The 24075-nt window shown below is 38.2% G+C and overlaps 2 protein-coding genes and 1 pseudogene across 5 annotated transcripts in view; 2 read left to right on the top strand and 1 right to left on the bottom strand.

Annotated features, from left to right (window-relative positions):
- Positions 1 to 24075, bottom strand: part of Kctd19 (potassium channel tetramerization domain containing 19) — a 61907-nt gene that overhangs the window by 30091 nt on the left and 7741 nt on the right. Inside the window, exons 1-2 of one of the 3 annotated variants that reach the window (XM_005403664.1) lie at positions 4573 to 4645; positions 587 to 883 (exon numbers count right to left, since the gene is read on the bottom strand). In XM_005403664.1, coding sequence (XP_005403721.1) covers positions 587 to 883; positions 4573 to 4575 — 300 coding nt within the window. In that variant the 5' untranslated portion in view covers positions 4576 to 4645. Of the gene's footprint in view, positions 1 to 586; positions 884 to 4488; positions 4646 to 24075 lie in introns of those variants that run through there. The other 2 variants (XM_013503894.1, XM_013503893.1) reach the window with 2 other exon arrangements.
- Lrrc36 (leucine rich repeat containing 36) overlaps positions 4759 to 24075 on the top strand; it is a 55985-nt gene continuing 36668 nt past the window's right edge. For both annotated transcript variants that reach the window (XM_005403659.2, XM_013503895.1), the window contains exons 1-2: positions 4759 to 4832; positions 23764 to 23891. In XM_005403659.2, coding sequence (XP_005403716.1) covers positions 4763 to 4832; positions 23764 to 23891 — 198 coding nt within the window. In that variant the 5' untranslated portion in view covers positions 4759 to 4762. The remainder of the gene's footprint in view (positions 4833 to 23763; positions 23892 to 24075) is intronic.
- LOC102025689 lies at positions 8049 to 8962 on the top strand (annotated as a pseudogene).

The raw sequence follows: 24075 nt of genomic DNA, 5'->3' as shown, positions 1-24075 counted from the left end.
TTGTCTTTTTGAGATAAGATCTCACTAGGCAGTTCAGGCTGGCCTTGAGTTCACTTTGTAGCCTAGGCTGGTCTCGAACTTGCAGCGATCTTCCTGCCTCAGCCTCCTAAGTGCTGGGATTACAGGCATGCACCACCATGCCCAGTGCATGACCTTAAATCTCATCCCAGGTCTGAAGTGGTTGCTGGGATAGATAGGGCAGAATCAGGTTGAAATCCTCTCTTAAGACTATACAGGAGCTGGGAATACAGCTCAGTGGCACAGCACCTGCCTGGCAAGCTCAAGGTCCTGAGCTTGATTCCCAGAACCAAAAAACAAACAACACACAATGCCAGCATGTTGTTCACTATTTTATAACCAAAAGACCTTTTTTTTTTTTCAATACTGGGACTTGAATCCATGGCCTCAAGCATGCTCAGTAAGCGCTCTATAAACGGAGCTACATTCCTAGCCCTTGTTCATTATTTTAACTCATTCATCACACTTGCCCATTAACAGAGTCATCTCAAGACTCAATATATTAAAAACTGCATTTAGTGGGGGAAAGCCTGTTTTTGATCACCACCCTTGGAAGAGAACATCTTACCTGCAGCAAAGGCATCAGCTGCAGACCAAGTGCCTGCTCATACAGCAAGTTAAGTTCTGCACAACTGGAGAAGGAGAGCTTAGAGGTGTAGAGGTAATAGTGCACGTGCCTAAATGTGGAGCCATCTCTGTCTATGAACAGCCTCTGGTTTTCTGAACAGGTCAGTGCTGAAGCCTCTTTCCATAGCAGGGAGTCTGGGAACTGGGCAAGTTTGCTTCTGGGAACTGAGAAATGCCAGCCTCCAACATTGAAATGAAAGAAGTCCTCTGCGGATTCATGGGGTATGCCGGCCTCCTCCTAAAGGAAGAATGAAAGAGAGTCATGTAAAAGAAGAAATAAAAAGCATCCTGGGCCTGGCATGGTTGGTGTACACCTGTAATCCCAGGACTCAGGAGGCTGAGGAAGGAGGATCAATGCAAGTTTGAGGCCACCCTGGGCTACATCGTGAATTCATAACCAGCCTGCATTACACAGTGAGACCCTCAAAGCAAACAAACTAGCAAACAAGAAGCACCTTAATTGGAAAAGAAGAATTAAACTATCTCCACTTGTTGATAACAATTTTGTACAGTACAGAGAAAATCCTAAGGAACTCACTAAAAAATTAAAATGACCCCAGCATGGTTGAAGGATGCAAATCGATACTTTAAAAAAATATTTTTATAGATCAGCAATAAGCAATCCAAAACTGAAATTAAAACAATTCCATTTCCAAAGGCATCAAAAACAAAATACTTTGAGTAAGTTTAACAAAAGAAGTGTAAGAGTCTGAAAACTTCAAAATATCATTGAGAGAAATTTTAAAAGACCCAAATAAGTGGAAAAACATCTCACATTCATGGAGTGGAAGACTTAATATTGTTAAAATGGCAATACTTTCTAATTTGATTAGCAGATTCAGCACAATCCCCGTGTAAATCTCAACAGCCTCTTTTTTTTTTTTTTTTTACAAAAATTGATTATACGCTAAGTTCATATAAGAATACACCAAACCCCAGATTAGCTAAAACAATCTCTAAAAAGAAAAACAAAGTTTGTCCATTTATATTTCCTACTTTGAAACTTACTATAAAGCCAGAGTTACAAAAACAGCACACCACTAGCAGAAGGAGAGCCATATAGCTAAGTAGAATCAATTTGGAGCCTAGAAATAAATTTATATCATGTTCAATTGAATTTGTCTGTCAGCTGCTTAATCAATTTTGAAAAGCAGTATATAAAAAAAAAGTAGTATATCCATACAAGGCAATATGATTTGTCATTAAAAGAGAATGAAGTACTGATACATGGTGTAACATGGATGAACCTCGAAACATTATGCTGAGTGAAAGAAGTCAAATATAAAAAATTACAAAATATATTATTCTATTTACACGCTATGTGCAGAATAGGTAAATGTGGTTGCCCAAGGCTGAGGAGGTTGGGAAAGGATGGTGTGTGACTCCCAGTGGTTAAGAATTTCTTTTTTGGGAAAATATGTTCAAGAATTGATTGTGGTGATGGCTGTACAACTCTGTGAGCATAATAAGAACCATTGAATTGTACATATTAAATGGTAAATCATATGGCATATTAATTATAGTTCAATAAAGCTTTTTTAAGAAAGAGTTTTGAGGAGGTGGGGGATTTAGCTCAGTGGCACAGCACCTGCCTGGCAAGCGCAAGGTCGTGAGTTCGATTCCTGGTACCAGAAAAAATAAAATAAAATAAAATAAAATAAAAAAGAGTTTTGATGAGACAGCCTACATCTCACTGAGTACCTGCAGAGCTCTCTCGTACTCCTACCTTACATCATTGGAGGTTGAATGCTGTGGATGCCTTTTCATATATACAAAGGCAACAATGATCATTTAACCTTCCTCAGCTTATCTAGTCACATTCATAAGTGAATTGTCTACTCCGCTCCAAGATAACTTAGGTTATCAACACAATGGAAAAAAAGAAAGTCATCAAACATTTTAAGGCATTTAAATCAGATTTAAAAATAATCCAAGAGCACTACCCTTGTAAATAAATATTTTAAGAGTGGTAAATAAGCTGAACATGGTTGTGCATGCCTATAACCCCAGCACTTGGAAGGTGGGGGCAGGAGGATGACTGCAAGTTTGAGCATAGCCTGGGCAATTTAGCAAGACCCTGTTTCAAAATACATTAAGGAAAGGGCTGAGGATGTAGCTCAGAGCAAAGGCTTGGGATTGAATTACCAGCACTTTAGGAGCCTGAGGCAGGAGGATCACAGATCTGAGAGCCACTGGGGCAACTTAGTGAGACCTTGTCTCAAAATAAAAAATAAAAGGGGACTGCAGATATAGCAGTAAAGTATAATAAAGTACCCTTGGGTTCAATCTGCAGTACCACATATACATGCACACAAAAAAGGGCCATGAAACAATGTTGAAATCTAGTAAAAAAAAAATTATGCATGCTGAAGTAACTGGGTGGTGTACTGTACTTATATCTGCCACTTATTTTTAGATAAAAAATAAGATGGACTGATGGAGGGATGGTAGATGAACAGATGATAGAATATAGCAAAATGTAAACTGCAGAAGGTAGGTGCCTACTGTACAATTCTTTCAACCTTTCTGAACGTTTAAAATGTGTTGGAGGTAGGCGGAAGATAGTTAAAGAGATGTTTGCTCAAGAGAGGAAGTCTCTTTCTCCAACAAAATCTTGCACCTCTGATTTTGACAGTTGAAGAGGGAAAATAAATTCCATAATAAAGGAGATAAGGTCCCTTTCTTCTAGAGTAAATCTGACCTATCTATTCAGATATGTATAAAATGAGTAATAATATTTGCCACATTTGGGACCAGATGGCCTGTAGGGGGTGTGAAGACAAAGATTACAAATTGTAAAACGGTGTCATCAGCACTCAAAAGCAGTGCTGCGAAAGCCATCCAATGAATGAGCTAACCTACGCTTTTGAGTTTTGCCCTTTTAGATGTGGCTAAGGTTGGACACGACAAACAGTAACTAATGGCCCAATCAATACAAGAAATCATAGATATATAAGGACTCTTGATGCTGTGTCCTGTTTTCCTCAAAGGTGATGAGGAGGTTGAGAGCTCAGTGGAGTGTGCAGATTTGGATGCTAAAGAAAATCTGCTCCTTAAAAAAAAAGGCCCAGTTCTTGACTCAGTGCCTCTTGTCTTATGAAGGATAGGGTATGACAAGAGTGTCCTGGCTCAAAAGTTTGCCTCTTCACACAAATGTCCCATGAATAAGGGGACTCTCAAGAGGTGCCTGTGGGAGTGAGGGTAGAGCTTAGGGATACAGCTGTTCTCTTCAGAACTTTCTTCCCCAGAGACTGCTCAGGGGCTGGTTATTGCAGAACTATCCCAGCCTGGGAAGAGCCCTCAGTCACAGGTAAGGGGGAGCCGGTGTGGTACTTTGAAGGACAAACCAGCTTCTTGCTAGACTGGCTACAAGAAATGTGGCCGCCTTAAAAGTCATCTCCATCCCAAAAAGCATCACTTTCCCATACTGGTTCCCGTCCTCCAAAGAAACTCCTTTCAAGGCAAGATCTAGAGCTAGCACCATCTTGTGCTTTAAAGACAAGATCTTAATTTTTCAGAACGGAGTTACCCAGTCTTTCAGATCAGGATTTCCCCATCAGGTCTCTGAAATCGGCTCCTTTCCCCAACCTTCAGATCAGGATTCTCCTCGACACACCCCCATTCCTTGCTCCAAAGCCCGCATTTCCCAAACCCCCACGCTGAGATATGAAGACCCTCAGAGCTGCGCCCCAACCTCTTAGGCCTGGCCTCCTCCAAATCCTCAGCGCTGGACCCCTCATCCCTCAAGGCAGCGCGTTCTCCCAACTCCTCAGAGCTACCCCACTCGTCCTTCAAATTTGGGGTCGCCTTCCAACCCCCACCCCCCTGAGTGAGATCCCTAACCATGCAGTCCTACTCCTAGGCTCCAGCTCCCTTCATTCGCCCTTTTAGTGGTTTTGGCGTTCCCCTACAGATGTGGCTCCATACCATGGTGCTACTCCTACAGCGGGAGTAGGCGCGTGAGCGGCCACTAACGGACTCCGCAACTCCAGGGCTGGGGGTGGGGGTGGGGAGTGCTGGTGGGCGGGGCTTGGCTGCGTGGGCGGGGCCAGTCAGGGGCGGGGCCTGGGTGTGCGAGGCGGTCTCGAGGGCCGCGTCAGGTGAGCGGCGGGCGGGGATGGCGGAGCAGTGGGAACTGGACGAGGAGGGCATTCGCCGCCTGGGGGCGCTGACCCAGGAGCAGCCTGGTAGGGCCAGGCTGGGACTACTTGGGCCAGGGCCGTGTGGTTAGAGGCCGGGAGGAGGAAACTGAGGTGGAAGCCGGGGAAAACTCGCCTTAGAGGCTGAGGAGCCGCAGGGGAGCGGTCTCTGAAGCGGAGGAGGGGAAACTGAGGCAGAATGGTTACAGTGAAGTGGAGGTGGAGGAGCTGAAGTAAAAGAGCAGAGGGCGTGGAATTGAGGAAGAGTATGAAGTCGAGAAGAAAGATTTAACAGGCGGGAGTCTGTGGCAGGTGACAGAACTGGACAGAGGAAAGAAGTGTGAACTACTGGACGGAAAGTGAGCCCTCAGAGGGACATTGGTGGGAGATGGGCAGTGCTGAGAGGGGCAGCTATGGCTGGGAGTGAGAGGGTGCTGTTGAGGCACAAGGAGTGTTGTTTTTTGTTTTGTTTTGTTTTGTTTTGTTTTGTCTTGTTTTGTTTTGTTTTGTTTTGTTTTGTGAGACAGGGTCTCCCTGTGTAGTTCAGACTGGCCTTGAACTCAACTGTGTAGTCCAGGCTGTGGAGTCTGTGAAGCAGCGAACTGCCTCAGCTTCCCAGGTGCTGGGATTACAGGGGTGTGTCACCATGCCCCAGAAGGAACGTTATTTACGACAGTTTTGGAAACGTATCTGGAAGTGCTTTTGCTGGTTGGGGTAAACTGGGAAAGGACTTCTCTCCATCCTCAATCCATTCATTAGCAACTTCCTGTTGTTCATTCCTATGAACTTCAAGAACTTGACCTTTTTTAATCCATCTGGATGTGTAGCTCTCATTTGTAAAATGGGCTCAGAAAGGGGCCTGACTGAAGAGCAACTGATCTCTCAGGTGATTAGGTCAGTGCTGTACCCCTGCCTTCTTCCTAGAGACAGTACTGGCTGAGTGACTGTTGACTCTCTCTTTGACTTGTGGTCTGGCTCACATGTTTTCTGACTGTCCATGGAATAAGAAAGTTGAAAAAGTTATCAGCATTCTCGATTCATCTGTTACCCATCCTAAATGATCACCAGGTCCTGCGTTAAGTGCTTTACCTGCATTATTCAATCTCCACAGCAAGCTTGTCAGGCAGGTGCAGTTTTACAAATGAATAAAATTAGGTTTAGACTGTTGCCCAAAGTCACACACAGAGCAGCCAGCATTTATTAACACAAGACTTTGATTCCAGAGCCTGTGCTGTAACCATAATCAAAAGTTGCCTTTCTTGCTTCCTATTTTTTCATTTGTGGAATGTGAAATAACCTGGGTTTTTTTTTTTTAATAACCTGTTTTTTTATTTGTAATTTTATTTAAAAATTATTACTTAAAAAATGAAAACTGTAAGCCAAGCATGGTGGTACACTCCTGTAATAACCAGCACGTGGGAGGCTGAAGCAGGAGGATCACTGCGAGTTTGAGACCAGCCTGGGCTACAAAATGAACTCAAGGCCAGCCTGAACTGCATAGTGAGACCCTGTCTCAAAAAGACAACAACAACAACAAAAAAAAATTGTGCATGCTAATAAGAGGGAAACATTGCATAGATAAATAAAGAGGGTACTAATTTTCCTTCTTTCTGTAACCATCCCTAGCTAAGATAATAATTTGATGTGTATATAAATGTAGATATTTTAGGTGTATTTTTTTTTCCCAAACTCTTTAAACTCACCTATATTACAAGTCAGCCATTGGCTGATACACTCTTGTGATTTTCCTGCCTTTTAAAAAATATTTATTCACTTTGATATTTGAAGCAGGAGCAGGTACAGGTGTGATTGTGCGGGCCTGTGGGCCCAGCTTGGAAAGGCTTGAGCTCACTGAGTTTGAGACCATTCTGGGCAACATAGCAAGACCCGGAAAAAAATAAAAATAAAAATCAGTAACAAGGGGGGCAGGATGTACCCCTTTCATTCTCCAAGTAGACTATTATATGGCAGGTTTTTTTCTGCTTGACTTTGTATTTATTTGTTTTGTTTGTTTATATTTCAGGCAATTAAATGACAAAAATTATTTGTGCTTATTCTGACAATTCGTACAACACAGAAGTGTCTAAAGTAAAAAAATGTTCTCCCACCTCCCATACTTTTTCCATCACTATAAAAGCACATATACATGGCCACCTTTTAAAATAAAGGAATAGTAACATATAAGTTATTTGGCAACTTTTTTGTTTTGTTTTCTGAGACAGAGTCTCAGTCTGTAGTTCAGATCGGCTTTGGGCTCAGTGTGTAGCCCAGGCTCACTTTGAACCCTCAGTGATCCTCCTGCCTCAGCCTCTAAAGTCCTGGGGTACAGGCCTGGACCACCACACCCAGCTGTTTAGCAATGTGCCTTTTTTTTTTTTTTTTTTTTGAAGCAAGGTTCCACTAGGTAATTCAGGCTGCCGTGAACTCAGGCTGGCCTCAAACTTGCAGTGATCCTCTTGCCTCAGCCTTCCAAATGCTGATGTATGCCACCATGCCAGGCTTTGGCAATTTACTTTTTTAATTTACCAGTAAAACAGATATTTTTCAATTAAATGAATGTGCTGGTGTATGCATTATAAAATTATTCTGTAAGAAATCACAGTGGTCTCCTTTGGAAGAGAGAGTTTAATTTTCATTCTGTACTTTTCCATGCTGTTAGATTTTTCTGATCATGTGATTAGTGTTACTTTTTTAATGTACAAAGGGATCATTTATGAACGCTTTTTGTTTTTTCTTGCTATATCTCTATTAAAAATTCAAATAAATATTTACATTCTCCTTTGTCATGCAGAAAAATTCATGTTGAGGTAATGGTCTTTTTTGGTAATTTGGTTTTGTTGTCTTTTTTTTCTTGGTCTTTTTGAGACAGGGTCTGGCTATCTGTTCAGGGTGGCCTTGAGCTCACTTTATGGCCTAGGTTGGCCTCGAACTGGCAGTGATCCTCCTGCCTCAGCCTCCCTAGTGCTGAGATTACAGGCGTTGTTGTCTTACTGATAAAATTTTGCCCTACACTGATATAATAGGCTCCTTTTTTGTCCTCTAAAAATTCTGCAGTTTTGCTCTTCATGTTGTCTAATCTATCTAGAATTTATTTTTATATATAATATGTGATATGGATATGATTGTATTTTTTGTCTTATGTGGGTTTTTGTTTTGTTTTGTTTTGTTTTTATGCTATGCTTGATGCGCGGCAAGGGCTCTATCACAAAGCTATATTTCCAGTTCAATATAAGTTTCCTCCTTTTACTTTCCTTTTATAAACTTATGAGGGCTAGCGTGGGGTCGAGCACCATCGCCACTAGGGGGCGCATCCCCGCAGCGTCCGGTGATAGCGCCCCGCGACTCGGTTTTCCGGGAGGGAGGTGGTCATATCATTCACAGATTCTCTAACCCCTAATCCTATGTCACCAGTGCCTTTCAGTAACCCAGCAAGTGCCCCCAAGGTATGGAACTGTGACACCCAGTCGCATCCTTGTAGAAGGAACTGACTTTAAGCCAAATGAAAATGATTTTTTTTTAATGAAAATGATTTAAGAAAAATTTTCGCCAGTATGGGCCTGTGAAAGAAATGAAGATTGTAAATAACAGAGCTAGAGTGTCTAAAGGGTATGGTTGTGCCACTTTTGAAATGCAAAAAGATACACAAAAAATTTTACAAGAGGCTGAAAATCTTAATTATAAAGATAAGAAACTCAATATTGGTCCAGCAATAAGAAAACTATGAGTAGGGATCTCTAGTTCTAGTGTAATGCCAGCTGCTGGAATGATGTATCTAACCACTTCAACCGGATATCCTTACATGTACTATAATGGCGCAGCGTATTTTTATACTTCAGAGGTAACTTCTGTCCCCTTCACATCTCATATGTCGTTCTCCTGTGATGGTAGCTCATCCAGTTTATCAGCAACCTGCGTATCACTGCCAGACCCCAGCACAGTCTACCAGGACAATGGCAGCAGGGTGTTCCTCAGTCTCCTACCTCTTCTACTCCATTCTTTACCTGCAGCCTTCTAAGGTAATTTATCAACCAGTGGAGATTGCACAGGATGATAGATGTGTCCCTCCTCCACAGTCTGTGATGGAAGCTTCTCTTCCAGAGACAGTGTATTCATTATTAAGACAACTAGATGGCTTTAGTCCAACTCTACTGATTTCTTGTCCAGTGGTCCTTGAGTGACCAAGTTCCTGCTCCAAGGAAATGGCTAGAAGCTGTCCGCTGTGAAATTTAGGATTACTCAGTATCTCACCATACTTATTTATCCACTGTAAACTGTCTAAATTTTATGAAATTTGCTTTTTCAGATGTTTTACCAAATTATTTAGGTAGGTGTGATGTAGGTTTTTTATGTGTTAATCTGACTGTAGTGACACTTTTTTACATAATGTTTTATTCATTCCTAAATGACAACCACATTGGGAATAGTAAGATGTCTTTCATGTTCTCTGCTTTGTATTCTCAGGCTTTTAGATACTGTGTTTCATCTTCTTTTTTATTTTAATGCTTAGGATAAGAATCATTTCTAATTCTAATAGAATTTTTAATATTTCTGTATCTTTTAGAGCATAGTATGTTTCTTAGCCTTAATGATTTACTGCTATTGCTTTGCTACTTTGTCATTTAATATGTGTTTGTTTAATCTTTTATTTATTTGTTACTGCTACTCTTTATTTGGTTTAAAAAATTTTTTTATCCTTATTTGATTTTGTTTCTGTCCTGGTTATTAGAATTTAATACAATAAATTTTTTATTAAAATATCTCCCAAATATTAGAAATACGACACACATGATCAATATATTTGCCTTTTCATTTGATTAATTTAACGATATTAAAATTTTCTCTAATGATAATGATAATACCATAACCTGTGGTGTCAGACATTTGGTACCAAATTTGTTTTTGTTTTGCTTTTTGTTTTGTTTTTTTTTTGTTTTTTTTCCAGTACCGGGAATCAAACTCATGACCTCGCACTTGCCAGGCAGGCGCTGTGCCACTGAGCTGAATCCCCAGCCCCTTGGTACCAAATTTATATAATGTAGAACTATCCCATGGAATTTTAATAAAAGAAGGGCCCCCTTGGACACGAATCTCATAACACTGATCGGCATTTCACTGTATTAGGGTGCCTAGGATGCTTTCATCTTCCAACCTTTTCTTCTTCTATTTACTTCTTATTGTTTACTTCTTATAATACTCAATTATGTATGTGACTAATTGGTAAAAGTACAACTGTTTTATAAAATGCAAAATTACTTCTTACACTAAAGGATAATGTTATATTCTGATTCTAAAGCCAATTCACATTATAAAATTGGGAAATGGCAGGGGAAATATTGTTCAAAAGAGACAGAACAAACCAGAAGAGCTTTTAATCACTAAAATTTTTGTAGCAGTAGAAGAAATATCCCTTTTATATTCACTTGCAGTTCTTCCACTTGCTTCCTAATTTTAGGAGCTAGGGAAAGCCAATAAATGGCATTACTTTAATAACTCTCTCTCTTCCCTCTGCTGTTCCAACTACAGATATATTCTCTACTCAGCAGCAGGAGCAGAAATAGGACATAGAGCCCAGAGTTTGTCCAAGTGTGTCAGATAGGATGTTCTCCTTTGAAACCATGAACACATCTGTCAGTCGGATGGTTTCATGAGAATGGTACAAACCTGTAGATATATACTGGTGTAGAAGAATCCTATATGCATTAATTATTCTCATTTATAGAAATATAAATACAGCATTTGCCTGGCAAGTGTGAGGCCCTAAGTTTGATTCCCAGTATCAAAAAAGAAAAAGAAAAAAAGAAATATAAATAGACTAAGTCCCACAATGAAATTTCAAAAGTTTTTGTTCTGTAAGTAAAAAAAAATTATTAACCACTGATATTAGAGATCATCTTTTAATAGTATTATCCTCAAGAATAAAAAAGTTGATTGCTTTGATATTCAAATATCCAACATGGTGCTAAACAAATCCTGGACTGTTAATAAAAAGTGATGTATTATTGGGCAAGGAATTTTGATAATAATTGATATCCAAGTGTGTTTCTTCAATGGAGTTATATAAATTATGTGCATTCATGCACATTTATATTATATATACACACACATAAATAGATTATATGTGTACCCTGTATAAATTATATATACCTATAATTTATACATGTACTTTCTTAGAATTTAGCTTTATTTTGAGGTACTGATAAACTGGAATTTATTGACAATCTGAATGTGATATCATCCATCTTTCTTCCTGGCCTAGTTTGGTAGTGCAAACATACTTCTAAAAACAAGTAGATTGAGAAGACAAAAATTTTCCTTACATGTATGAAGGGTAGCCCATTTTTTTTTTCTATTTTTAGTGCATCTTAAATCAATAATTTTGAAAAGCTTTTACTTAGTACACAAAAATTTCAAACTAGTAAACTAATAAATTATGAATTTCCAATTTTATTATTTTTAGGCATACTGCTTAAAATAGTATCGATTAATGTAATGCCAGCTTGATTATAATTAAATAAAAGCACACAGTAACAGACTGAATATATAAGATATTTTACTTAAGGCAGTTGTATATGTGAGACTGGAACTCAAAGCAAAGGTCACGGTTAGAGATATAAATTTTGGAGACGTTAGCAGATAGTGTGTACAGTATTTAAAACCATGGGATGAGATTAATTCACCTAAGGAGAAAATGTGGACAGAGAAAAGAATAAATCTTAAGATTCAACTTTGGCATATTTTAATGTTTAGAGGTTGAACAGAGGAAGAAGAATGTGGTGTCTTGAAATTTAAGAAAGGGAGGTATATCGTGAGAGTCACGGTCAGCTGTGGCTAATGCTGTTAACAGGCTGAGCATGTTAATACAGGAAATGGCAAAAAGCTCACTGGTGACCTGGACAAGGGGAGTTTGGGGAGAATGAGGATGGTGGGGGAGCAGACTGAAGTGGGATGAAAAAGGAGTGATAGTGAGGGAGAAGAAAAAGTGAGAAAGTTTGCTGAATAACTTGGCTAGAAAGGAAAATACAGAAGTAGAATGATACCTGCAGAGTATGATGTGGGGTTAACAATAAATTTTTATTTTAAGACTACATTATAGCATGTGTTTAGAATGATGATAGTTATTTGGTAGAGGGGGGAAATAGAACTATGAACTCTTTTTTTGGTTGTTAAAATGATTTAATTTATTACATGAGTAATATAATTTTACAGTGAAAAGTAAGTCGTACCCCACTTTCTCCTAGTCCCACAGACCTCAACTCTCTTTTTAAGGACAGATACTGTTACCAATATTTTGGGTAGCTTTCCAGAAACATCCCTTACATATATATGTCATTTATTTAGTTTATTTTTGCTTTTTAAAATTTATTGTAGTCCTAGGCATTGAATGCATGGCCTTTGCACTGAGCTATATCCCCAGCCCACTAATTCAGTTTTCAAATGAGCTATATAGATGGTTTTCTATAGAGAGATTACTTGATTTGTTGCTTTCATACGGATATTTTTTAAATGGGAGATTATTCTCTTCCATATTTTACTTTTTCCTGTGGAGGTAGGGATGGAACCCGGGGCTTGGCATATGCCAGGTGAGTGCTTTGCCACTCACCTTTACCACTATACCCCAATCATATTCTGTTATTCTTGACATCTATGATATGCAGTGTTTGATTTGTTGTCTGATTTGCTTGTCTTTACTCTTTATGAATGCCAGAACCAAATACATCTCTTCTTAAGATGTGCACTTCGTGTGAATTATAAAATGTCTCTCTGGAAGTATTTGAAAATATTATGTGTGTACTTCATCTGCAACATAGCACATACCTTTCAAATCATATAACATGTGACAGGACTGCAGCTGCGATGAGATGTTGGGAAGTTTTTTCTTTTTTTTGTACCGGGAATCAAACTCAGGACCTTGGGCTTGTGAGGCAGGTGCTTATGCCACTGAGCTACACCCCCGGCCTAGGGGAAGTTTAAAGCCTCAATTTTAACCTGTGAAAAACAGCTTCCAAGAAATAACATTCCTGATAAGATATAATCTTTATTCTAAAAATTCACTAATGCTTAGGTCCATGCTTAAAAGTACTCAGAAACTGGTCACGTTCTCCACACCTCACCTCACCTTTTCTTTCTTTCTTTTTTTTTTTTTTTGAGACAATGTCTCACCAAATTACCCAGGCTTTGAATTTTTGATCCTCCTCCTTCAGCCTTCAGAGCAGGTAGGATTACAAGTGTTCACCACAATGCTTGGCTTTGAAAATTCACTGTCAAAATGTATGTGATTTTCTAGGCTTAGTGACACACAGCTGTAATCCCAGCATTTAGGAAGCTGAGACAGGAGGACTGCTGTAAGTTCAAGGCCAACCTGAACTATATAGCAAGACCCAGTCTCAAAAAAAAAAAACCCTACAAAATAATATGACTCAAAGTCATTCAGTACAGATACTCCTTTAATGACTGAATTCAGTTCCTGCAACTAGGTCTAGTCGTTAAGTGAATTGTCACTAAATGAGGAATTGTGTATAGGATGTACATTACAATATTCAGGTCAAAGAAATGGTCAAAGAAAACTTCAACTTGATGACTTTGCTTTTGTTTGAATAATTCTTACATGCAGTGCAGAAATGTATGACAACATAAAACTACAGTACTATAGTATACAGTACAATCTGCAAAAATTACATTACTATATAAACAAGGTGCACAGTACAGAAGAAAGACATTGAGGCTTTATAAACAAGATGTGCAAAACTGTACCAAAATAAAAGACAGGTTGTAAGTCCAACTGGTGGGTTATAAGACTGTACAGTGCACCTTACTAATAAGTCTGAACCGTTGTTAAACACATTGTTAAATGAGGAATATCTGTTCATTCATGATATTGCACAATCATCATCACCATCTAGTTCTAGAACATTTTTATAAACCCATTAGGCTATCACACCTCATTTCACACTTTTCTCAGCCCCTGGAAACCATTAATCTGCTTTCTGTCTCTATGTATTAGCTTCTGGATATTTCATATGAATGGAATAATACATGAGCTTTTTTGTCTGGCTTCTTTGATTTAGCATGATATTTTGAAGGTTCATCTATATTTTAGCATGTGTTAATAATTCATTTCTTCTTAAAAGCCTTTGGCCTTTACAGAAGTTTTAGGTTTACAGTAAAATTACATATAAAACAGTTTCCATGTATCTTAGTTATTTTTTGCTTTGCTGAGCCAAAATACTCAGCACCCAAAATTAAAAGATGAAAGGTTTTCGTTTTGGCTCACAGTTTGTAGAGGTTTCAATCCATAGTTGCATGCCTATTTTTGGATTGTTTTCTTATTGTTGAGTTTTGGAGTTCTTTGTATATTTTGCATACCAGTCCTCTATCAGATAAAATATTTTGCAAATATCTTTCTATTATGGTAACAAATACCTGAAGTAAATTAACCTATAAGGAGGAGTTTATTTTCACAGCTGATTTCAGAGTTTTTAGTCCATGGTCACTTTGGGGGTTGTGCAAGGCAGTAAGTACATTATGGTGGGAACACATGGCTGAGGAGGCTGCTCATATCATGGTGGTAAGGAAGCAAAAAGGGACAGGAAGGGCGCCAGGCGTGGTAGTGCATGCCCATAATCCCAGCACTTGGGAGGCCGAGGCAGGAGGATCACCTCAGGTTTGAGACCAGCCTGGATTACGTAGTGAGTTCAAGGCCAGCCTAAACTATATAGTGAGACCCTGTCTCAAAAAAACACATAAATAAATAAGATAGAGATAGGAAGCGCCAAAGGTCTTAATATGCTCTTCAAAGTTACGTACCAAATTACTTCATTCCCCTAGGCCCCAACTGCTAAAGGTTCCACCACCTCTGGCAGCACAGTGATCTGAAAGCCAAGCCTTTAACATGGAGGCCTTTAGGGGACATTTAAGTTTCAAACTATACACCCAATCTGTGGGCTTATTTTTTCATTCTCTTATCAGTGCCTTTTATGAAACAGACATTTTGAATTTTAGTGAAGTCCTCTTTTACAAGTTTTTCTTTCACGAATCATGCTTTTGGCGTTGTTTTAAAAATTCATCACCAAACCCAAGGCTATTTATATTTTCTGTTCTTTTATCTTTTAGAAGTTTAGTTTTGTGTTTTACATTCAGACCTATGATCTACTTTATAATTATTGTGAAAGTTGTGAAGACAGTGTCTAAGTCCTCCCCCTCCTCATTCTGGGAATGAGCCCAGATCCCTGTGTACGCTAGGCCAGTATTCATTGTTTATAATCATTGTTATTATTATGGTTGTTATTATTATTATTGTTGCCATCCTAGTGGGTATGAAGTATTATTTTGTGGTTTTGATTTGCATTTTCTTAATGGTTGATGATGTTGAGCATCTTTTCCTGAGCTTGTTGGTCATTTGTGTATCTACTTTGAAGAATTAGCTTTATCCACTTTTTTAGTTGGGTTTTCATTGTTGTTGTTGGGTTGTAGTTCTTTATTCAGGATATTAATTTCTGGATAGATATGTGATTGACATTTGACAAATACATTTGCCCATGTAGCCAACATGCCAATAAAGTGTAAAACATTTTCATTATCCCAGAATGTTCCCACCTGGCTTTTCCAGTCAATGCACCCTAGATTCAACTGCACTTCTCATTTCTACCACCATAGATTTGTTTGGCCTCCTCTTGAATTTCCTACAACTAAAATCATATAGTATATACTCTGGTTCTGGCCTCTTTCTCTCAACATAATGTTATATTGTACATATCAGTAGTTTATTCTTTCATATTTATAAATAATATTCTATTGTATGACTGTATTCCACTTCATGTGTTTTTTCCAGTATCTTAATATTTCATTTTTTAAAGTATATTTTTAAAAATCTTCTTTCTAATCCTCTTAAGGCATTCTCTACTTTTTAAAAAATGTTGTGGTAAGATATACATAAGATTTTCCATTTTAACCATTTAAGTGTACAGTTCACTGGCATTAAGTACATTCACATTGCTATGCAACCATCACTAGAACTTTTTTATCTTCCCAAACTGAAACTCTGCATCCATTTAATAATAACTCTCCGTTCCACACTACTCTCATCCCCTGGCAGTCACTTTTCTACTTTCTATCCCTATGAATTTGACTGTTCTAGGTACTCAAATAGTTACTTTCCCATCTGTCTGGCTTGTGTCTAGATGTCCCCTCAAAAGCCTCATGTGGTCATAGGTGGGGCTTTTCAGAGTTGGCTGGATCTATGGTGTGTGATGCTGGGTTTAAGAGGTGTGTCTTAGTTACTTTTATTGTTACTGAGACAAAATACCAGACACCCAAAGTTAAAGGAGAAGAAGTTTATTGTAGCTTACAGTTTGTAGAGGTTTCTGTCCATAATCAGCTGATTCCAAGACAGGGTGACATGATAGAGGGGCATTGCAGAGGAGAAACAGTTTGTAGAAGGCAGAAGACAGCAAGCAGTAAAGTAGAAAGCAGTAAGAGCAGCCCTCTTTCTGTCCCTCGTATTCTATCCAAGAAACATGTCCTTAGGGAGAGTAGCACTCACACCCAGGGTGCCTTCCCATTATCCACACTCAGAACTATGCCAAACCAATCAGGAGCTAATTTAGTGATCACACATCCTTAATCCCAGCATCATACCCTCTAGATTAGCGCCTCTGAAAAGCACAACCTATAATTTTTGGGGAGGATGTCCAGATATGAGCAATAACAGTGTGATACAAGGATTAAGGGTGTGTGATTACCGAATTAATCCACAGATTGGTTTAACATAGTTCAGGTATTCTGGAAGGGATAAAAGGGAAAAGGCTTGCTGCTTTTTGCCTGCCACACCATGAGCTGCGTCTTCTGCAATGTCCTTGTGCCATGTTGCCCTGCTTTGGAGCTAGCCAACTATGGACTGAAACCTCTACAAACTGTGAGCTAAGTAAACCTTCCCTCCTTTAACTTTGGGTGTCAGGTATTTTTTTTTTTTTTTTCAGCAACAAGAAAAGTAACTATGACACCATACCTGGGACAAAATACCTGACACCCATAATTTAAAAAGAGAGGATTATTAGGCTCACAGTGGTTTTGATCTATGCCTGGCTGGCTCCAAGGCAGAAATAGTGTTGTGTAAGGGCATGAGAGAACACTGCTTACTCCACAGCACCCAGGAAGCAGAGAGAAAAGGAAGGAGTGGAAACAAGAATATACCATTCCAGATCACACATGCCAGGGACCCACCTCCAACTAGACACCATCTCTCTCTCTCTCTCTCTTTTTTTTTTTTTTTTTTTGTCTTTTTGAGACAGGGTCTCACTATGCAGTTCAGGCTGGCCTTGAGCTCATTTTGTAGCCCAGGCTGGTCTCGAACTCACAACGATCCTCCTGCCTCAACCTCATGAGTGCTGGGATTAGAGGCGTGTGCCACTACTCCTGGCTGACACCGCCTCTTTATAGCATATTTAGCTACTGAGCTCATCAAAGGATGAACTCCTGATAAGCATAGCACCCTCATTATTCAGTCACCTTCCAAACACATGAGGCTTTTGGGAAACATTTTAGATTTAAACCACTACAGGTACCTTGTATAAATAGAATCATGAAATATTTGTCCTTTTATGTGGACCTTATTTCACTTTGCATAAAGTGTTCAAACCTCATCCATATTGTAGCAGGTGTCAAATTTTCCCCCTCCTTCCTCTCCTCCTCCTCTTTCTCCTTCTTTCTTCTGTCTTGTGTGTGTGTGCTGAGGATTGATCCCAGAGCCTTCATACTTAACTACAGCCCCAGCGCTTTCACAAAAATATTTTAAGGAAGTGTCTTGCTAGGTCTCTAAATTCCTTCCTTTTTAAGATTAAGATTTCATTTTATGTGTATTCCATGTTTTGTTTATTCATCCATTGGTGAACATTTGAATTGTTTCTGGGTTTTGGCTATTGTGAATGATGTGGCTATGAACATTGGTGTACAAGTATTTGTTTCAGATCTTGCTTTCAATTCTTTTAGATATAAAGTATACCCAGAAGTGGAATTGTCCTATTATTTTTTTCTTGCTTTCATTCTTCTGTCTTCATTTGTGAAATAATCCTTAATTTTGTTATTATTTCTTGAGTCCTGTCATCTCTATTTTCAAAATTTTCTTTTCCTTTCCAGTCATCATCTATATTGCAATTTTTTGGTGGGGAGTGGGTACTAGGAATCGAACTCATGACCTCATGCTTGCCAGGCAGGCGCTTATGCCACTGAGCTATATTCCCAAGTCCTCCAGTCAGTCATCTTCTGAATTTTTGTAATTCTAATTTACGTTTTTGAGCAATTCTTAAATTTTTTGGTCTCAAGAGCCCTTTACACTCTTAAAGATTATTGAGGATACCCAAGAACATTTGTTAATGTGGACTATATCCCCTAATATTTAGCATCTGGAAATAAAAACTGAGGAAAATAAGAAATATTTATTATTTAATTAAAATGCATATTTATATAATTTAATAAAATAATATGCCCATTATATTAGCTAACAGAAGCCGTAATATATCCATTATATATTAATAATATGAAGAATAATTATATTTTCTGAAATAAAAAATAGTAAGAAGAGTATTATGGACTTATGTCCTTATAAATATCTTTAATGTCTTGTTTAACATAAGACAGCCATATTTGCATACTTGCTTCTTAAATCAGTTATATTGCAGTCTTTTGTTTGAAATATATGGAAAAACCTGGGCATGATGGTGCATCCCTGTAGTCCAAGTGCTTGGGAAGCTGAGGCAAGAGGATTGCCATAAGTTTGAAACCAGCCTGGACTACATAGTGAGTTCAAGGTCAGCCTGGAATACATAGCGAGATCTCATCTCAAAAAAAGAGACAAAAAAACCACTTCTCGGCCTTTTGGCTAAGATCAAGTGTAAAAAAAGAGACAAAATATATGGAGAAAACCTAGCCTCATACAGATATGTAGTTGGGAAAGAGGAATATTTTAACAACCTTTAAGAGAACTGTGAATATTCTTCTTCAGTAAGATATGAAAACTGCACGGGATAGCTAGCATAATTGTACTACTAATATCTGTTGGTTTATTGAAAGGAACTGTTAATGTGTAATTGATCAGTCTTGCATGTCTGTATCTGATTATATGTGCAACCATTGTGAAGGTGACATTATATAATATAACAACCATTGTCAATATCCTATCACCATGTTTTGAAATTCTGTATCACTTTTATTGTTCTTTATGCTGTTTTCTTTATGTATTTGTTTTTGTTATTTTGGGGTTTTTTAATGAAAAACAAAATTTATATGTATATATAAAGATAGCTGGAATAGGTGTATTGCTGTTGTCTGTGGTTTATTGAAAGGAACAGTCAATGCTTAAAATATTCTTTTTTCTTGACCAGTTTTGCACACTTGAATCTGGTAATCAGAATGACTGATCTGAAAACAACAATATGCAGTATAAGAACCATTGTTGAACTCCTGCCGTCTTGTATAGTAAAGCTCTGCATCATTTCCAATGTTGGTTTTTTTTATTGTTAGTCTTTGATTGTTTGACCAATCTTATATTCTTATGTCTAGAGGACTGAGCACCTTCACTGAAGATAACAGTAGGTAATATAGCAGCCATTGTTAATTCCTATCATATTGTTTTTGAGGTCAGGTATTGTTTTTGTTGTTTTTGTGTTGTTTTGATTTTGTCTTCATTGTTGTTTTGTTAGTTTTTTTTAATTTTTAAAATTAAAAGAAACTTAAAAGTCAAAAAAAGATATGAAAACTGAACAAAGGGTAGTTACTTAAAATTTCATTGTGTAAGCTGGCTGCAGTGGTTCATGCCTTTAATCTCATCTACTCAGGAGGCAGAGGCAGAAGAATTGGAAGTTCCAGTCCATCCTGGGATACATAGTGAGTTCAAGGCTGAATAAGTGAACATATCTAAAAACAAATAAACAAATAAATAAATACAAACATAAATAAATACATAAACTAAAATAAAAACTGTGATGTAGCTCAGTGATAGAGTGCTTACCTAGTGTTCAATCCCACTAACACACACACACACACACGCATTTAAGTTGTGTGTGTACATGAAGCCATATCAATGAACTTTTTGTACTTTGTTATAGTAAAATCCATTCTTATATCTTGGGTGTTTTAGCTGACTGTGGTGGCACACGCAGCCCTCTGGGAAGCTAAGGCAGGAGGGTTGTAAGTATGAACCCAGCCTGAGGAACTTAGTGACTTAGTAAGACTTTATCTCAAAATGAAAAATAGATGTAGCTCAGTGCCAAAGCCCAGGATTGAGTCTTCATTACTGGGGGGAAAAAGGGAAGGTATTTTACCCATGCATGATTTATAACATCATGCATTGGTCATTTGAAAAATATTGATGCACTGAGTTATGTAGAGTTTCTAAGTATTGACAAGTTTCATTATATAAGATCTAAAAATCATATTGTTAATACTGTCATCAGTCTCATTAGAAAACTTTTTAAGTTGTCAAATTCATGGTGGAGATAAGGGTTTATTTGCCAAATTCATGGTGGTTTATCTGTCAAATTCATAGTGGCAGATAAGGGTTTTCCAAAGTTATAATTTACGTATTTATTTTGGTGCAGGGAGTCAAACTCAGGCCCTTGTACATGCTAATCTCATGCTCTACCACTGACACATTCTTGGCCCCAAAACTTCTAATTTTTTCTTGATAACTGAAATGCTCTAATTGACAACAGTTACCATCAGTTGTTTTTCTAAAATAACAGGCTCACTTTGTTTATTTTCAAGAAAATATTCAAGTCAATAATGGTAGTTCATCAGGTTATTTTTTCCAAATAACAAAGGTGTTTCATTAAAAAGGGACTAGTTAGCTTGCAACTCAGTCACACAAGTGTTTTCCTGCAAAGCATCCACTGTTTCTGAGTATGTATCAGGAATATTTCATGTACACTTTCCATTTAATTACATAATACAAAACATGTGTACAGTAATTCCCACTTATGAACATTTAAGTTGTGAACTTTCACAGATCCCAACGGCCCTTCCATTACATAGATGTGAACAAATCACAGAAGCAGCTCACATGTATGAGGGACATTGTCACAGTTGTTCTGCTGCATGCTTACTGTATAGTACAATATGTATAGAGTAGTAGTACAGTGCTCAGTCAGAGCCCAAGATGGCCAGAAGCAAGAGGAAAAGTGGTGATATGGAGGGGTTTTTTTTTTTTTGTGGTTGTTGTTGTTTTACATTGTATATTTGTGTCCAAGTGTGGAACTCACTTTGTTGGACTTACAAATGAATCTGACTTAGGAACATTCTCCAGGGATGGAATTCTTTCATAAGCCTTGTCTTTAAGGGTCAAGATTTAATAAAATTAATCACTGGTACTGCTTTATCAAGGTATTCTTTTTTTTTTTTTTTTTTTTGTCTGTTTGAGACAGGGTCTCACTATGCAGTTCAGGCTGGCCTTGAGCTTACTTGTAGCCCAGGCTGATCTTGAACTCACAATGATCCTCCTGCCTCAGATTCCTGAGTGCTTGGGATTACAGGCATGTGCTACCACGCCCAGCCTTTATCAAGGTATTCTTAAGTGTAATTGGCTTAAAAAAAAAAAAAAAAAAAAAAACTACAAGTGTGCCGTGGTGAAGAATGTAATGACTACTAGTGAAGTTTGATGTCACTGCTTCAAGGAGCAAGTAGGTTTTGCTCTGTATCATAAGTGCAGATATCAACACAGTACCAAAGGCAATTAATGTCTTCATATTATTGTGAAAATAATTTTTTAAAAATAGTTTTGATTTTGTGGGCCTCTGTACATGTCTCAGGGAACTCTAAAGATCTGGGAACGACACTTTGAAAACCACTACATTGTTTGATATCTTTATTTGCTTTGTGGATGTATCCTTCTGGAGTGCTTTCATTTTTTTATTAGTACATTTGTGATACATAATGAATACATTCATCATGGGGAGTCAGTACATATACATATCATGTCTGAGTCCTTTTTTTTAATGTCTGTTTGAGACAGGATCTCGCCATGCAGTTCAGGCTGGCCTTGAGCTCACTTTGTAGCCCAGGCTGGTCTTGAACTCACACCAATCCTCCTGTCTCACATGTCTTAGTCCTTTTAACTTCCCTTTCCTTTCTCCTCCCTTCTCTCTCCCTCCATCCCGGGATTCCTTTCCCATCTGCAAAAAGTCTACCAGAGTGCTCTCATTCTTTAGTGATGTTATTCTATTCCTTTTTCTTTTTGCTTATAATAACCCTCATATAAGATTTGACTATAGTCCTTTTCTGTGGCCCGTTAAGTGCAGTAAGTTTTTCTATGCTTTTAGGTGGGAGGATGGGACCACCATCCTTCTGTTCTCAAGGGTTTGAATCTTCCTCTTCTGATGTTCAAATTACTGAAAGACTTGACATTATGCTTCCTGAGTTCTACCATCTCTGCTTCCCTCCCCGCTCTGTATTTGGACTTTATTGCTTCCCTCCCGCCTCTGTATTTGGACTTTATTGCTCCTTCTGGTCTTTCCTCCCGATTCCATTCAATGTAATTCTGCTCCCACTAATTTCTCCCTGCCATGGGTTTGTCTTTAACAAGATGTTCAGTTTATATTTCTTAATAGTTTATGGAATCCAGATTGCTGTAGCACCTTAAGGTTTTATTTCAATGCAGTTCTGTGGTGTCACCTGCAAATTGGATCCCTTCGAGTTTTGGTTGCTAGTCTCATTTTTGGCCTGACATATCTGCCAGATTTCCTATTGGCAGTTTGAAAATCTCCTGTGTTCAGTGCCTTTAGAAATTTTATTGAAACTGGGCATGGTGGTGTAGGCCAGTAATCCCAGAACTCTGGGAGGCTGAGGCAGGTGGACTGTGATTTTGAGCCCAACCTGTCTCAAAATTTAAAAAAAAAGAAATGAAAAAGAAGAGAGCTGGGGATATAGCTCAGTGTGGCTTTCCATATAAGCATCTACAAATCTACCTCATTCTTTAGGCACTGTTCTTTCTTTTTTCTGCTTTTCTTCCCCCAGTGCTGAAGATGGGACCCAGTGCTTTGTGCTCCACTACTTATGCTTCCCAACCCTATTGGCACTCTTCTTCACCATCCCCCACCAAGACTCAGGGCCTTTACACTGAGCTACATCCCCAGCCTTTCTTTATTTTTTATTTTGAAACAAAGTCTCACTAAGATGCCAGATTGCCCAGGCTGGATTTGAACTTGCTATCCTCCTACTTCAATCTCTCAAGACTGCTGAGATTACAGGCATATGGCACCATACTGGGCTAGTGACTGTTCTAAAATAAATATCTATATACCTATATATAGATATGTGTTTAATTTTTACAAAACCTTACTCATTAAATACTGTTATTACCTCTATGTTACAGATGAGGAATCTGATGTTTGAAGGCTAAGTGACTTGTACACGTTCTCTAGGACATAGTTCTTTGTATTAATTCACTGTTATTTAGTCCGCTCTTCTGCTAAGGGGCCCTTTAACATTTTCTCCTGTTTACTTGCTTTCTCCTGTCTTTAAACCTTCCTGGAATTGATATCCTTGTGCTGTCTAGTATATATCCTGGGAAAATTTTGTGAGAATTTTCTGTAGGGCTAAATCCTAACCGTTGAATGGCTGGATTTTTTCTATTTTGCTTTGGAATCTTTTGAGGGACTTGCACTGCATCTTTCAGGGTACTTAGAGAAGCCCAAGCGTTCTATAAAAATGAGGTTTGGTATCATTTATTAGATTATATTGTTCCTTTTAAAGAGTAGATATGGCTGGGAATATAGCTCAGTGGTACAGAGCCTGCCTGGCAAGCGCAAGGTCCTGAGTTTGATTCCCAGTACCAAAATATAAAAATAAAAAATAAAGAGGAGATATGATCTTATGAGCCTTGGATGAAAAACCTTTCATGGATGGGTGATAGCAGGAAGGAAGGCTAATTTCACTGATGCTGCTATTTATCCAAGCAGAGATCATAATGTATCTACTGATGATCTCTTTTCAGAACTGGTGGAGTCTCTTTCATTGCAGGGATCTTATGCTGGAAAAATCCATTCTATTGGTGATGCCTTCAGAAATTTTAAAAATCTCCGATCCTTAGATTTATCAAGAAATTTGATCACTAGCCTAAAGGTAAGTTCTATATGCTATAACCAGCTAGGTCAGCCCAGTTTATTTTTTGGTGGGAATAAATAAGAGATAGATAATGTCAGCCTAGCGAGTATAGGATTTTCCTTTTAAATGTCCTCCAAACTAAATTTTATTATTCACTAGAAAATTCTTTCACCTTTGCTCTATGTTTAAAATTATTTCTTAT

This window comes from Chinchilla lanigera, unplaced genomic scaffold, assembly GCF_000276665.1.
Source record: "Chinchilla lanigera isolate Chin_1 unplaced genomic scaffold, ChiLan1.0 scaffold00083, whole genome shotgun sequence".
In the NCBI taxonomy this organism is placed as follows: Eukaryota; Metazoa; Chordata; class Mammalia; order Rodentia; family Chinchillidae; genus Chinchilla; species Chinchilla lanigera.
This window is presented reverse-complemented; position numbering and strand designations above follow the sequence as displayed.